This window comes from Marmota monax, unplaced genomic scaffold, assembly GCF_021218885.2.
Source record: "Marmota monax isolate L192 unplaced genomic scaffold, Marmota_monax_Labrador192_F-V1.1 WCK01_AAM20220418_F8-fsc00020, whole genome shotgun sequence".
NCBI classification, from domain to species: Eukaryota; Metazoa; Chordata; class Mammalia; order Rodentia; family Sciuridae; genus Marmota; species Marmota monax.
In genome coordinates, this window is record NW_026692912.1 from 19,299,967 (window position 1) to 19,315,199 (window position 15,233).

The 15,233-nt window shown below is 53.7% G+C and overlaps 1 protein-coding gene across 6 annotated transcripts in view; it reads left to right on the plus strand.

Annotated features, from left to right (window-relative positions):
• The window catches only part of Mvb12b (multivesicular body subunit 12B), a 165,941-nt gene that overhangs the window by 83,161 nt on the left and 67,547 nt on the right, over window positions 1–15,233 (plus strand). For all 6 annotated transcript variants that reach the window (XM_058581766.1, XM_058581767.1, XM_046451539.2 and 3 more), the window contains one exon: window positions 14,813–14,907. In XM_058581766.1, coding sequence (XP_058437749.1) covers window positions 14,813–14,907 — 95 coding nt within the window. The remainder of the gene's footprint in view (window positions 1–14,812; window positions 14,908–15,233) is intronic.

Here is a 15,233-nt window from a genome sequence, read left to right on the forward strand (position 1 = left end):
ACAGATTTATCAGTTCACTTTAGGGTCGGTTTTGTGAACCAGACCATTTAGAGGAGGGTATTTTACCTTCCATCAGAGTGGAAGCTGACAGTCTATTTGCAGGTGCCCCATGGAATATTTCACCTGGGTCTCTCAGTGTAAATCTAGCCGCCAAATAAAGAAGAAATGAGCACTTCTCCCCCACTATTCCCGGGACCTTACTGCACCCCCAGCACTCTGCAGTTCTATTGCAAGGCAGGGTTTCAATTATTAATTTGGGTATTTAATAAAATCCTCTGCTTGCAGTAACTTTCAAAAGGCCTTTTGAGTTTATTTGGGCTGAGGTTTTGCCCACGGGTAGGGTAGAATTCAACTTGAAATTCCTTCTTGAGCAGCAGATGTTTTGTTTCCAGTTGAATAATAATATTAATAATTATTATTAGAATAAATATAATCATCATCATCATCATTATTTCAGCCACAATTTTCTGAACATGTTCTGCCAGGTATTGTGTAAATTCTCAAGGGGTGTGTGAGTGTGTGTGTGTGTGTATGTGTGTCTCACACACATACACACACACACACACACACATACTTACAGTTTTCATTTTTATAACCATGCTGTGAGGTAAATAATCGTGTCCTCACTTTTAAGAGGTGAGGAGACTGACCTTGGAGAGCTGGTGACTTGTCAAGGGCAGAGAGCTGGGATTTGGAGGAGCCAGCACTGAGCCAGGTTCACCTCATGCTCTGCCTGCCTGCGAAGACCCTCCAGGCCACCTAGGACTTCAGTGCTTCCTCAGCCAGGGTCAGACACAGCCGCGCAGCCTGGCCTGCCCCCGCTCCCTCAGAGCCTCCTCTTGCTCACGCTGGTCCCCAGCTGCGGAGGGGTATGCTGTCCTGTGCCCCCCCACAGCCCATTGTGGATCGGAGTTCGGCAGCCCCCCCAGCTCCTGACTTTGGAGAAGCAGGCGTTTTAGTAGGCTGGAAGGAGATGAAAAGCTAGCAGTGCCCATATGTTCCTGGTTTCTAGAAGTAAGGTCAGCGAGGTTTAGAGACTCTTTCAATATTTCCGTTTATGAGATTAGACTAGAGCGTCTGGAGTGGAAGTGTGGTGCCGGGTCCCAGGCGTGGCTTCTGTCTCGTTTCTTTTATGTGGGAGCTCGGTGTTTTGGCATCACTGGGTTCAAGTGGAATAAAACTTAAAGTGTAGTGAATAAATACCAGGACTGGGAGCATCGCTACAGCAGTGAGACTTAGTTTCCTTTTTAAATTTTATTTTTTGAAAGTAATCAGTGGCTTAAAAAATAGCAGATTGGTGCAAGGATTGTAATTTAAGTAACAAAAAACTCCCAAGCTTCAAAGAAGTATCCGGTCGTTGGCACTTTCCCAAGGAGCATTTTCCTCCCCACTCAGAGCTGGCCAGGTGGCGCCATCCGGCCGCACAGGCTGCGCTCTCAGTGGTCAGACGTTTTCCCTTGGGTGGTGGAGGGCAAACGGGGTGGTGGATGGGGACCGGGGTGGTGGTAGCTTTCTTAACCCCAGGGTATTGGCAGGAGCCTGGGCTCTGAGAGCATTGCCACCTGACCCTGAGGGCACCCTCAACATGGCGCCCCACTTTGCACTTTTCACTGAGAGGTGACACGAGCTGCGGGGAGATAACCAGGGAGAGATGGCCGTGATCACCGCCCCTGTGCAAGGGCCCCGGCCCAGAGAGGGGTCTTCCCTGCTCAAGGGGGCTCTGGTGCTGCGGGCGTTCTGTCACATGCAGCAGGACACGTTCACTCTCATACCTCTTCGATTCTAAATTTCACAAGCAATTTGTCACTTTAGCAGGGAGCGTCATTAATAACCATTATTTAGAACTGTCGCGTCTTCCTCTCTGTGTGTGAGTGTCTGAGTTAAGCATCCAAAAAATTGGCCTTGTTGGTGGCAAACAGCGGCTCCGTCTTGACAGCCCGAGCTGCCCCAGCCCCTGCCCGCTCAACACCAGGGCAGCCGTGTCTGCCTTCAGTCACCACCAGGGTGGCGACAGAGACTGGCCAAGGCATGTCCTCCTGGAATTCATTAGTATTATTACCAAGGACTGTGTTGTAAATTGAGATTTTTTTTTTTAACTGCTTGGAAAAAATTTCTACTTAACTATTTCATTTTATTGTACCTAACAAAACAAGAAAGATCTTTCTCATCAAACATTTGAAACAAATAGTGCAGAAACCCCGGCTTCAGAGGGTCCCACTGGACGTGGTCCCTCAGCACTGTTTTAAGTACCGCTGAGATTGCATCGGGTCACCCTGGCTGTGGGGTGGGGGGACGGAAAGGGAGAGGTGCCACACAGCAGCGGACGCTGATGCTCCTTGTTACTCTTAACATTAGAATTCCACAAAAGTGCTCATAATCACAGTTAATATCTTCAGTGGAGACCACAGGGCAGGCGGGTGCAGAAACAGCATCTGAGGGAGGGCGAGCTTCACGGGATGCGAGAGAGCGTTATTAGCCTAATGATTCTGCAGCAGTGTTGTGAGTGTGTCGCCGGCGCCCGTGAGTTTGGAAAGTGTGTCAAAACACAGCTTCAATTAGTTTGCTCTAATTATGGCTCTGGAGAGTTTGTAACTACATCACTCCTCATTAAAAGAGATTTTCTTATGTGGATTAATGTAACATACAAAGGAAAGTTCCACAGTTCCCGACGCCATTTGCTCCCGTCACAGGCAGGCTCAGAGCAGGCTGCTGGACCCAGGGTCTCCTGTGGTGGCTGGGCCGAGACTGGGCCGCGACATGGCAAGAGGGGCTGTGCCACACTGCCTCACTGCGTCAGGCGGCTCCTTCCTCCCCTTCCAGGATCCACTTTCTGCTAAAAGTGGCTGTTGCAAATGTAGCTGTGACTTTTTACCAGAGGGTGATTGAACCTATCTTGGGCTTTTAAGGGACCGTCCCTTGTCTGAGCTATCAGATGTCCCCATTCTGAGCATCTCAGAGGAGTCTGAAGGAGAAACATTCTAGACCTCCCTTGGCCAAGTGCAGGTGCAGCCACCCTTGGTCCTGCCCTGGCGTCTTGGGGGGACATGCGTTACTGTTAGGCGTATGGCAGCTAGCACGTGGTGTCTGTGAAACGTCAGCAAAAGTCTTTTCTTATAGAGAAACAGGAGAACACTAAGGAAATGAGACCTCTAAACCCGCGTGTGGCTGTAAATGCCTCGTGGAGCCTTTGCTGTTTGGACAGAAGACGCCGCTGCTGCTTCCCGGCCTGCTGTGGCTCCCCTCCCATGTGCAGGGCAGGCCCACCGTGCCACGCTGCAGCCCCCTGCCCAGGTTGGACAGCCTCGCCCTGTCCCTTGTCTCATTCCCCTGAGCTCTTCTGTGCCTCACCTCCTGTCTCCTGAGCAGCTGGTGGCAACAACAATGGGACTCCAGTTCGAGGATCCCAGGGTCGTGTTTTGAACCCTGGACTCAGGTTTTAGAATCCAGCTGAGGAGGCCGGGTGCCCCAGCTGCCAGCCCACTCAGCAGTGGACCCTCCGAGCACTGCTTCCGGTGCCCTCGGCTGGCCTGCACGTTCCCTGGCATGTTCTCAGTGGGCTGCATGTGTGATGAGGGACTGGCGTCTGCCCACTCGCGGGCCCTGCTCCCTGGTGACTTGCAGGAGTGCCCCCACAGGGTGGGCAGGAGGTCCACAGATGGTGCGCCGGGGCCTTCATCTTACCCAGGCTCATTCTGACTGTCTGAGCTCACCTGAGACCTTTCTTGCCCCCCCCGCCCAGCTCCCCTGCCACAGCTGTGGCTGCGGCCAGCCCAGGGCCGGTGTCCCCTGCAGGGCTGGGCTGGGCGCTGTGCTCGCAGGGGCGCGGCAGGAAAGGGGTTAAGGTGGGGACTGTGAGTCTTCCAGGCGCTCTCCCAGTTCTGCGATAATTTGATGAAGAACTTCACCCTAATTAAATATTCAAATTAGGAATAAGTGTCAATATGGCTTCCCATTGCCTGGAATGATGATTAATTGTATTCAAAACTCTAGTGGCCCGCTGTAATCTAAACCCAACCGTTGTTCTTGATTATTTCTGTACCACACTTGCCATGTTTTTGTTTTAAGATTTAAACTAGTAATTGATTTGCCATATGCCGTGGAGCTGCATGCACTTCAAAGCTGTGCGTTCAGGAACTTGGGGAGTTTGGAATTGCGATTTCCTTAGTCTTCCTATGACAGCTTTTTCTTTTCTTTTCTTTTCTTTTCTTTCTTTTTTTTTTTTTTTCTTCTCCAGTGCAGAGTGATTTGGCATTTGGCTGGGGGGAGGGTTGCCCAGGAGGGAAATCATTATATATTCAGGTTTGTGGTTTGACGTTATATTGATCCTGGCAAATGGGCGGCTTGAATGGAAACCAACAGTCTGCATTTGTACTCACTGCGCTGTGTGTTAAGAGGGCATCATGGAGTGGGAGAAAGAGCGTGACTCGAATCATACCTCAGTCAGTTTTTTTAGCTGTGTGACCTTAGGCAAGTTCCTTGGCTTCTCTGAGCCACTTTTCTCCTACCTGTACTATACAGTACTGCTTACCTTGCCCAATTGTTTAGAGATGAAGGTGAAGCATGAAGAATAGTGCCAGTGCTCAGTAAATGGCAGGAACGAAGCACCTGCCTCCTGCCAGAAGCCACTCCCGACTGCGTCAGACTGAGGTCCCTCTTCTGTCTTGCTGTGTGACATTTTCGGGGTCACTGTATTGACACCTGAATCACTGTTGCATTGGTGGGGGCTTTTCTGTACCCCCCATTCTTCCCTGTCTGCAGGAGGGACCACCAACTAGACTCAGGACTCTCAGTGGATGTTGACTGCTTGGTTCTTAGTCTGTGCCATTGTTTTAAGTTGAAGCTTATAGCTGTAGAGTCCTTTATGGCACGTCTTAGAATATTTAGGAGACCTGTGTATGTGTTTCAAGTGCTTATAGATGAATTTCTAAAAGGAAAAGTCTGATTCTTGGTTTTCTAAACTATCTCAGTGTCGAGCATAGTGTTTAGCTTATAGTAGACGCTCAGTCACGATGACCTGCCTGACTCGGTCACCAGGCACTGATGGCAGCTGCGGGGTGTGTGCTGCTGCACCGCAGTCCAGTCTCTCCTTGATCGGGTCGTGTCCCCGGGTTTGTTTGAGTTCAGTTTCCAGTCTAGATGATGAAAGTTTACGAGACAGTGAAGGACATTCCAGAGGATGAGCTTCTCTTTAGGTTGTACAAAAACCTCACCTTCCTTTGCCAGTGTCAACTGCAAAACAAAACAGAAAAGTGTCTCGTCACCCTGAGAAGTGGCAGGAAACTTTGGACATGGTGACCTCTCTCTGAGGTTGGCTCCAAAATCAATACAGAAAGGAGAAGCACTGCAGCTTAAGATATTTTCAGGCCTAGAGTCACTAAAATAACTCTCTGTTTTAATGGTGCCAATTTACAAGGAAAAGCTACGGTATGTTCTTACACCTGGGTCTTCCCAGGTCTCTCCTGAGACTCAGGGACTCCGCGTGGAGCACAGGGGACCCGGAGCTGGAACTCGGGCTGTGAAGTCACTGAAGAGGACTCGAGCACTGGTCAGGCCCTTCCAGCTGAAAATGATCCATTTTAATTACCTCCCAGAGCCAGCCAGTACCTGAGCATATGGTCCTTAAGAAATAGGCTCCCAAGCTGTCAGTGAGCATGGGCGATGGCCAGGGACCTCTTTGACACTGTCCACCAGCCCCAGAGGGTGGGCACTCTGGAAGGTGCTTATTAAATGCCAGCAGGTGCGGCAGAGGTCCTCTCCCGTGGCTCCCGGGCCCTGCCGCGCCAGGTGTTCCGGGGGAGCCTTTCCTCCATTAAGTGGCATTCATCAAGCACATCCTCACACCTGGCCCTGAAGCTGTGCGCCACAGACGCTGCCTTCCCAGCAGGGGTGCAGGACTCGAGGGAGTCCTTTGGCCATTTGCTACATCCCCTCCCCTCCCCAGCCTCTGCACGTTCCTCTGCCACACCCAGCCCTATCCCTGTTGGGTCGCTCCTCTGCACCTGGCCCCTGTCTGTGCCCCAGCAGAACCTGACACCCTGTGCCCCAGTGCTTCGGCCACCTCTGCGCACACCCGCTGTGACTCCCCACCCCTCTGACAGGGGTTCCTCTAGTGTTGCCCCCTTTCCAATAAAGAGAATCAATTTCTTGTTGAAAAATTTAACATTTAAAAATGTACAGAAAGATGGGGTGAGAGGTCTGCATGCTCCCCTTCCCAGTTTCTGTTGTCAATAGCAGAAGCATGTCCCTGCCCTGCGCCACCTGACTCTGGGCCCCCTTTTGCCCACATCTGCGGTGGGTGACCTCCCATCATTCGTGGGAGGGGGCCTAGGGCCCCCGTGGTGCGTGCGAAGGCAAAACCCTCAAGAGTTATGTTTTCCACCTTAGAAGGCATTCCCCACATTTCAAGTTTATTTCCTCAGATTTCTAAAGAGAAAGAATTAACGCCGGTCCTCGTCCCATTTGCTCCCGGACTCCTGAGTCTGGGTTGGAATGATCTGGAGTGTTTTGTTGTCTTTTTGAGCTGGGTCTTGCTGTGTTGCCGAGGCTGGCCCCGAGTCCCTGGGCTGTGCCTGGCCCACCTTGGGCGCACTCCGCGTGGAGAACCCCATCCCCATGCGCGTTTCCAGCGCTTGTAGATCCACGAGCACCTCGGAGCTGCTGGAGCGTGTTGCTCCCACAGAGAGCCATGCATGTGGCCCTGTGCCGATGACGCTGTGCTGGCGTCTGCACCGGCAAGGACCACCTGAAGGAGTAAACATTTCTGAGCCACAGCTGTTTTTGACTTCAGATCTTGGTGGCCCCACTGTCCTCAGGCATTGAGTGGGCAGAGGAGCAGTCTGAAGTCACCCTCAGTGTTTGCCGGGACTTAGCCGAAGAACTTCTCACTGGCTCTTCTGGGTACAGTGAACTCACTGGCTTGTGTATATAGGTCTTTTTTGTTGCTGTTGTTTTTAATCAGGAGGATATTTTCAACTTTACCAAAGTGTAATCCGTGTATGGTAAACTGCATGCACTGGAGTTTGCAGGTGAGGGGTTTTGACATTTGCATACACCTGCGAAACCCTCACCAACATCAAGGTCACAGATGTATCTGCACCTGGAAGTCCTTTGTGCTCCTTAGCTCTGCTCCCCTCCCTCCTCTGGCAACCAGGATCTGTTTTTGTGAACAGCGTGCACTTCTAGAACTTTCTGTAAATGGAATCAGGCCACCTGTGCCTTTTTCTGCCTGCCTTGTTTTACTCAGCATAATTGTCTTGAGATTTATCATCTTGCGTGTATTGATCTGAGTTCCTCTTCAATTGCTGACTGACACCATCATGTCATACACAGCTTGTTTGTCTAGTGCCCTGTTATTGGACATCCAGCTTGGTTTTGGTTTTTGACTATTGTAAATCAAGCTGATAGGTGCATTTGTGGATAAATCTCCATATAGACATAGGCGTTCATTTACCTCCTGGGTAAAATCTGGAGACTGTTGATGGGTTTGATGGCTGGGTTTTAAGACAGGGTAAGTTCAGCTTTCTAAGAAACCGTTTTCTGAATTGGTGGCACTATGACACATTCCATCTGTTGTCTAGCTCTTGACTTTCCACTGTTCACGTGGACATGCGTAGTATCTAACTGTGACTTACCGTGTGTTTCCCTCGCGAGTGATGATGCTGAGTGTGTCCGTGTGCATATTTGCCATTGTGTTTTCTTTAATGAAGTGTCTGCTTTAAATTTTTTGGCCCTCTTTAAATTGGGTTGCCTTCCGTTCAGTTCAGAGTCCTGTATCTGTCCTAGGTGTGAGTTGGACATATGTTTTATACATATTTTCTCCAGTCTGTGACTTGTCTTTTCATTTTTGTAACAGTATGCTTTTAAGAACAAGAGTTTTTAATGTTGAAATCTCATTTTATTGAATTATTCTTCTTGTATAGTTTGTGTTCTCAGTGTCCTATTTTAAAATGAGGGAAGAACTGAGTGGTGATGCATGTCTGTAATCTCTGTGGTCAGGAGGCTGCAACAGAAGGATCACAAGTTCAAGGCCAACCTCAGCAACTTGCTGAAACCTGTCTCAAAAAAATAAAAGGGCTGGAATGTGGCTCAGTGGTTAAGCACCCTGGATTTAATTCCCAGTACAAAAAAAAAAAAAAAGGAAGAGAAGCGATATCTCAGTATTGTGAAAATCCCTGTGGCTTTGTGTTCCCCCTGAAAGTCTTTGACCCCTGGAGCACTGCCTCAGGAAACTAGAATGGCAGTGAGGTTTCATGCCATGAGGGATGTGTGTGTGTGTGTGTGTGTGTGTGTGTGTGTGTAGCGGGAGGTAAGGAGACCAGCCTCTACCTGCCTCACCACCACTGCCTGCTGCCCTCTGACAGCTCGTGAGGACAGCAGGCCCCTCCAGTGCCCCGGCAGAGCCGTCTTCATTATATGTGGCCACTGGCTCTACAAGATTAATGGTAACATTTTAAAAATTCACACAGACCTGGAATCAGCACTAGAAAATACAGATTTAAATTAACAAGGAAAAAGCAGAATCCCATCAAAGGAAATAAATCGTGCTGGCAACTATTGTCACATAATAAAATGTATTCTGTAACTGAAGGGCTTTCACATGGAGCTGTCTCCAGCTCCATGGCCGTGTTAATTGAATAAGGTGCTCAGACAGACTTGGGGGAGAAAAATGAAATTTCCCTTGCATCTCTTTAGCAGGATTCATCCCTAGCAGTGTGTGCATCGCTGACCCATTTGTTACAGAACAGCCTGTCCCTACCACCGAGAGGCAGTGGCCACCAGGAGCAGCCCTGCAGGGTGCCCTGTCTCTGGTCGTTTCGAGGGCAGGGGATGGGCGAGGACGGCAGAAAAGCGCACCTCAGATAGAACAGCTGTTCTGATTCCATTCTCTAGTTGTCAGACAGATGTTGGAATAATAAACTATCCCTTGGTCAGGTAGCAGAACTATTGGCCTCTGGTGGTCACCAAGACCTCCTGGGCATGGTGCCAGGGGTCTTCCTCCAGGTGCCATCCTGGACAGAGAGACAGTTGACTTCCCCTTAGTCTTCCTGTGGTCTGCCTGCAGAATGGTCACCTTTGGGGCCTTTGAAGGGACTCTTCCGAAACTGCACTGACACTGCTGTCCCTGGGGCACCAGCATGTTCTCAGCCGCCTCTGCCTTGTTTGAAGCTGCCCAGGCCCTGTTCTTTCTGGGTGCTGCAGGGGCACTGGGCACCCACGTGCCACCCCAGGCAGAACTCCATTCCTTGTCTGTCCTCCAGCACAGGCCTGTGCAGCGGCTCTCCTGCCACCGTTCAGCCAGTGCAGGTGGACTGGTCAGTGTCCAGGTGCAGGAGGAAGGATGTCTCCTCCTCTTCACTGATGCTGAGCCTGAGCACAGGCTCTGGCCAGGAAGTTGCCTTCTAAGATATTTTAAAAGACTGCAGGATATCTCAGTGCACAGTTGTACCATAATCTTCTTAACTAGTCCCCTTTTGTTTGAGATTTCATTCAATTTTGGTTTGGGGCTTTATAAGCAATGCCACAAAGAATGTATTTACTGTTTATGTAAAAGTGTCCATGAATCAGAAATAGTTGCATTTTCCAAACCATTAACCAGCCCAGTCCTGGGGATGAGAAGGAGACAAGTGGGAAGGCTTCTGGAAGATTCCCAAATCATCTCTAATTACAAGTCAGAATCAAAGGCATTTGTTCATTCAACAAGTTGGGTAACCATATAGGGTTTTCCTCAACATTCCTAAGCACCCACCATGTTGGGCACTGTCCTCAGCACTGGGGACATGGGGAGGGGAGGTGATGGAGGTTATGTTCTGGTGACCCCAAACCAAATCAGACCTCCCTGTGGAGAGGGAAGGGATGGAAGAGAGTGGCTGGGGGTGGGTGTCTCCCCAAAAGGCAGTCAGGGCAGGCCTGGCCCAGGAGGAGGAGCCAGCTTCTGAGGAGCTGGAGGAAGAGTGTTTCGGGCAGAGGGGACCCAAGTGCAGAGGCCCTGGGGCAGGAGCCGGAGCCAAGGGGGCAGGGGGCTAGAGCTGCAGGTGAGGCTGGCGGACCTGTGTGGAGGAGCACAGGTTAGAGGCTGCCAGAGGGAGACAGGCTCCCTCCGTGGCGCGTTTCCACTTCCTCTTGGCGCAGAGGGAGGTCCCCGGGGGCTTTTGTTCTGGTCCTGCTCTCAGGCCCGCGTGAGCAGGACCTGGGTAAGCTGGGTGGCAGGATGGGAAGAGCTGACCAGAACTGGAGGCCACGGTGCTTGTCGGGCTCGCTGCCTGTCTGCCTCCCTGCCACCCCCAGAGTGCGCCCCTGCCGGGCGTTGGCACTGGGGTCTGGACCTGAGTCCGGCAGACTCACCACTGCAGCCTCCCTGCCTCCCTGGGCCTCATGCTGTGGTTACCTGCCTGTGGGCTGCACCAGGTCCTGGAGGGCCGCCACGCGGGCAGGTGGCAGGCACAGAGTCCTGGCATCACTGGTCTTCAGAGGTGTCTTGAGGGCAGCCACGCGGTCTTGGCTGAGTGACCTCAGTCTCCATACCTGATGGTCCAGGTGATAGGTCAGGGAGACGTGAAGACAGCAGCATGCGGAGGACATGGGCTGACCTTTCCTGAATCCCTGGCTTTCTCTTTATTGGCTTCACCTCTGAGAATTTCAGTTTCCTGTTCAGTTAAGTGAGAATAACTATTCCTGTCTAAAAGATGGCTGAGAGGTAAGCCAGGTGCGGTGTTGGGGGGGACAGTTCCTCCCTGGCAGGTGCTTCTCTGGGGACCTGGAGTCTTGGTTCACTCTGGGACTCAGTAGGGACTTCTTCATCCTGTTCAAGCCCAGGTGACCGTCCCCTCTGCCCAGAGTGTTCATTCTCAGCAGCAGGAGGCCTCGATGGGCCTTTCTGTCCTATCCCTATGTCCTCTGTGTCCCTGCTTCCTCGGTGCAGGAGAGTGGGAGCGAAAAGCACACACAGGAAAAGGCTCTGCAGAGGGAAGAGGAGCCTGGCATCAAGTCCTCAAGCCCCTCAAGCCCCTCAAGCCCTCAAGCCCCTGAACCCCGGGGCTCTTGCCAGCCTCTCTGGCTGGAGTTTTTGAAACCTGATTTCAGCTCAGCAGATTCGGGTAGAGCAGCTGCCTGTCAGAGATCAGCCCAAAACGTGAATTTTCTTTTAACTTCCCATCCCCCCCGCAACAACACATCGTCTGTCATATAAACAGAAACTGCCCCTCCCCTGAATACCTGCTGCTCTGCCCTGGTTTCCACAGCAAAGGTGGGTGGGAGTGGGGTGCCCTGCAGACACCCCTGGGGTCTAGTGAGAAAAACAGAGCTAACAGCAGTTCACCACAGGGGCCCAGGGCCTCAGTGGACTGAGTTCACCCCTGATTGGGTCAACAAATGTCTAATAGGCGTCCACTCTGTGAAGAACGGTCCTAGAAAGTGGAGACCTGACCCTCTTGTTGAGGAGGATCCACTGGTGAGAGAGGACATCCAGCACCAGTGCAGCCCGAGACAAGCCCTTAGCAGAAAGAGGCTCTTAGCAGAGAGAGAGGGCTGGGGGGTCCTGAAGGACGAAGGGGTCTGGAGAGTAGGGAGGAAGAAGCACCAGCATGGGCACGGAATCAGGCCCAGGCTTGAGGAGCCAGGGCCTTCAGAGGCCCCCAGGACTCCCCAGCTGCTGGCAGAGGGGGGCCAGCCGTGACAACAGGCGGAGTCGGCAGAGGTGGCTGTGGTGGGACGCTGTGCGTTGGACCTCGTGGACGTGGGCTGTGAGCGCACCAGGACCCTTGCAAATGGCAGCCTTTGGAAGGCAGGAGGAGGAGGGAGGGCCCAGCGGACGCGTCTTCAAGTGCAAGGGGAACGGGCCCAGTCAGGAGCGTGCAGGGTGGGCAGCCAAGCTGATCTCACGCCCCAGAGGCCAGAAGGTTCAGATGCCAAGCTCCTCTTTGGATGGGCAGCCAAAGAGCCAGGCTCCATGATTCTCTAGAATGCACCTCTTTTTAAGTCCAGTTTGCCACAGAATTGCCACAAAACTATCCCCTTAGGGGTCTGCGGCAGGTCATTTTGACAGTGATTCAGGCTCTGCACAAGTTCCCCGACTGTCTGCTTCAGCTTGTTCCTGTCCCCGTCTACCTGGAGTCTCGGTCTAGTTCTTCATGGTTCCACTAGAGGTGAACTTTTGTAACTGTCATTTGGCCCTTGTCACAGCTCTGCTTAAAAATGCTTCAGGATAAAGTCCAGGCTGTGGGGCCCCGTGCTCCACCCTGGCCAGCTTGGTCCCTGCAGCTCTTCCCACTGGCCAATGTCCTCATCCTCCCAGAGGCCTGCAGAGCCTGGGGTGCACGGCCTCCTCCATGTTGCCCCAGACTCTTCAGGTCCCACGTCAGCCCAAGTCCTGGCAGAAGCCTTCCCCGAACCACTACCTGCCTCCCCAGCCCCACCATCTTCCTGCTTCTACACGAGCTCACGTGTGGAAGCAGGTGTTCACATCACTTTGTGAACAACTCTGGGCCCCCCTTGTTCTGCCACTGCTAATTCCCCACACTTCTGTGTCCATGCATTTGATCCTGGTGGTCAGGCTGGCCCTTTCTGGCCTCCTTGCCACCATCCAGGTTCACACGTCTTCCCAAGTTCTATGAGGGCTGCCTGCTCCTGGGCCTCCCTCTCGCCCTGGAGTGTCGCTGCACCACCCGGGCTGTGGCCCTCGCGAGGCCGGGTGCACCTTTTTAGGACTATAAAGCTTAGAAATCATAGCATCTGGCAGCCCAGTTCTCCCCAGCTCCTGCCCATTCCCACATTGGTCCAGGGGATGCAGTAGCAATGTGCACCCCGGGCCCGTGTCTCAGGCATGACATCTGCTGTCATGTAGGGCCCAGGCTGGCTTCTGTTCTGTGGCCACCTGGGGAGCCACTGAGTCGCCCATGGTTCCGTTTTGCACTGTGCCTGCTCCTTGGCTAGTGCCCCATAACTGCCCACCAGGGCCTTGTGAGGCACCATGGAGAACATATGATGTCCACATCCCTGCCACCCAGCACCTGGTGACACCCTACAGGGCCACCCTTGCCATTCCCTCAGCCGTGGCCGCGGGCAGCGCTTCATTCCCCCGTGAAGCTCCAACAGACCACTCACCACCTTCTGCCGCACTCCTGACCCTCCAGGTTCCCAGCCCTGACCCGCTTTGAAGTCTGGGCCAGGGCCTGTTAGAAATGGGTTCCTGCTCTGTAGCCCAACAGGCCACTGAACCAGGCACCTCAGGGCCAGGCCTGTGCATCTCTCTTGTTAGCTCGTCCCCAGAGACCTGACACCTTCATCTGTGTGCCATGATGAGTGGCAGAGGTTGGGAACCTCTATCCCAGGGATAAAACCCAGACCCCCTTGTGTGGCACTTGGCATCCATTCCAGGCCACCCCCACCCCACTTTCTATGCCATGCTCCGGGGGTGAGTGGGAGCCTTGGGGACATTCCAGGCTCCAGTAACCCACACCACAGGGTTGCCTTCCCTGACTACCTGGGGTGCCTCTACTCCTTCACCCATCCCCCAAGACGTCATGAGGACCTCCTTTCATGGGTCCTTCCCCCGTGCTCAGCAGCACCCATGTTTCCTTTTCCTCTGGCACCGGACACAGTGACCTTTCCCAGCCCCTGATCCCTGCAGCCTGGGAGCTCCCCTGGCAGCACCCCGAGGCTCCTTGGTTAGCCCCTTTGACACCTAGGCAGTGCCCTCCAGGGTGCCTCAGGGACCCATCTCTGTGGAACAGGGGTCCCCTGTAAAGGCAGCCCACAGTGCTACCTTGTCCCAAAAAGGTTTTTGCCACTGCAGCTCTGTCCCAGGCTCGTGGGAATACCTGCCTGAGAGCCTTCCTCCAGTGTCCCCACACATGGCGGGTGTCATCTAGCCTTCCTGCAGGTCCCCACACCCAGCAGGGGTCCTGGACTGTCTCACAATATCAGGTGGAAAGGCTCTACATTGGTGACAACTCCCCTGTGTAATAAATGCTCCCTCGTCTCCCCTCTGGAAAAGCCCAGGTGTGGCCACAGTGGGACTGCTGAGCCCTGCACGCCCCCACAGCCATTCCTCCCGAGGTCTGGGTGGCAGGCGTCTCCCCGACCTGCAGGGTTTTGAGCTTGCTCCACTGCCACACGTGGCCTTCCACCCCTGAGGTGGCTCGCGCCCCACCTCGGGAGCACTTCCCGTGGTCTGAGTGCTTGGCTTAGTGCTCATCAGGTGCTTCCACGGACAACACCTGAACCACACAAGACAGCAGTGGCCCGGGCAGAGATGCTTTCCTGAGCACCTACTGTGTGCTTCACCTGCAGGGGCCCCAGACCCAGCTGACCAGAGCAGAGTGCTTTCCTGATGGCAGAGGTCCCTGGTCCCTGAGCTCACCTGGGAATAACACCTGGCACCTTCACCTGCGAGTGCTTCTTCACGTGCCATGGCCCTCCCCACCTCGAGGCAGATGTGGAAGCCACAGGGTGGACACTGAGCAGGCCGGGCTCATGTCCAGAGCTGGTGTCTTGATGCCACTGGTGCATTTGCCCAGCACGCAGAGGCCCCGGTCAGACTGCCGCCTCCATAGAGTGCCTGGGACACACCTGGGGTGTCGTTCCCTCCCTTGGGTGCCCTGTGCAGTGCGGGGAAGGAGGCTGTGGGTGTCTGGAAGCCTCTGGATCCTTGGGGGGAGGCCTGGAGGCTGGTGGGGAAGTGGAGGAGGAAGAGGCTGGCCCACGCACGCTCCCCTGCGGGTGTGCAGGACCCTGGCGACAGCTCTGGGGATGAGTGGGAGCCTTGGGGACGTTCCAGGCTCCAGTAACCGCCTCTCTCCCCTCTGCCTCTTTCCAGGCACATCTCTCTAACGCTCCCCGCCACCTTCCGAGGCAGGAACAGCAGCCGGACGGACTATGAGTACCAGCACTCCAACTTGTATGCCATATCAGGTACGTGGGGTCTGTGTCCGGTGGCATCTGCCCTGCGGGGACCCCGCCTCCCCTTGCCTTTGTGTTACCGCGGCACTTACAGAGACGGAGAGGCCAAGTGCTCAGCAGGCTTTGAAACTAATGATGGAAAACAGCGTGTGGGGTTCGCAGGCTGGAAGGGAGGGTCAGAGAACACCCTCCCCTGCTGGGCCCGTCTCCCCTGGGATGGGGAACAGTGCCAAGCTGAGTGGGGCCAGCACCCTCCGCTCGTGTCTCACAGCCAGACTGTGTCCCAAGGCGGCACCGGCCGTCTCCCCCACGCGCCCAGAGTGTGAGTCCATGATTTC